The sequence below is a fragment of the Solanum tuberosum genome, unplaced genomic scaffold (genome assembly GCF_000226075.1).
Source record: "Solanum tuberosum cultivar DM 1-3 516 R44 unplaced genomic scaffold, SolTub_3.0 contig03242, whole genome shotgun sequence".
In the NCBI taxonomy this organism is placed as follows: Eukaryota; Viridiplantae; Streptophyta; class Magnoliopsida; order Solanales; family Solanaceae; genus Solanum; species Solanum tuberosum.
Genome location: NW_006244194.1, coordinates 1 through 622, shown reverse-complemented (window position 1 = coordinate 622; position 622 = coordinate 1). Strand labels below are relative to the sequence as shown.

Sequence of the window (622 nt, the reverse complement as noted above, 5' to 3'; positions counted from 1 at the left end):
GCCTTTGCACATATCAACACTTCGAATTTCGAGGTTTTCATAAATAACTCTGATGAACCATATATCTCAACCTTTACCAAAACTGTGAAACAAAATAATCCATCAGTTATAACACTTCTATCCATATGGGGAGGAAGTGATGAATCCCCTGACTTCTTCGCGATGACCAGTGAATTTTCGCGTAGAAAATCATTCATCACAAGTTCAATAAAAACTGCTCGACTATATGGATTTCAAGGGCTTGATCTTAATGGTGTCTACCCAAATACAGCTGCAAACATGACTAATATGAGAACATTCATTGAAGAGTGGCGAACAACGATTAATTCTGAGTCCAACAATTCATTGATCTTAACTATGGGAGCATACTATTCACCAATGCTAGATCAATCGATGAAATATCCAGTAGAAACAATTGTTAGAAACTTCGATTGGGTTCATCTCAGATCATATGACTATTATTTGCCTTCAAAAAACAACGTTACACGAGCACATTCAGCTTTATATGATCCATCAAGCACGCGAAATACAGATTATGGTATAAAGGAATGGATCAAGAATGGCTTACCAGCCAATAAAATTGTTATAGGCTTAGCATACCATGGTTATGCGTGGACACTTG

The 622-nt window shown here is 36.8% G+C and overlaps 1 protein-coding gene across 1 annotated transcript; it reads left to right on the top strand.

The window, feature by feature from the left end:
* Positions 1–3: 3 nt before the first annotated feature.
* Positions 4–618, top strand: LOC107059447 (chitinase-3-like protein 1; the record flags this gene model as incomplete). The annotated part of the gene is made up of 1 exon (XM_015305951.1): positions 4–618. A coding segment is annotated over one exon (615 nt), but the record flags the coding sequence as incomplete, so codon positions are not given.
* Between the last annotated feature and the right edge of the window lie 4 nt (positions 619–622).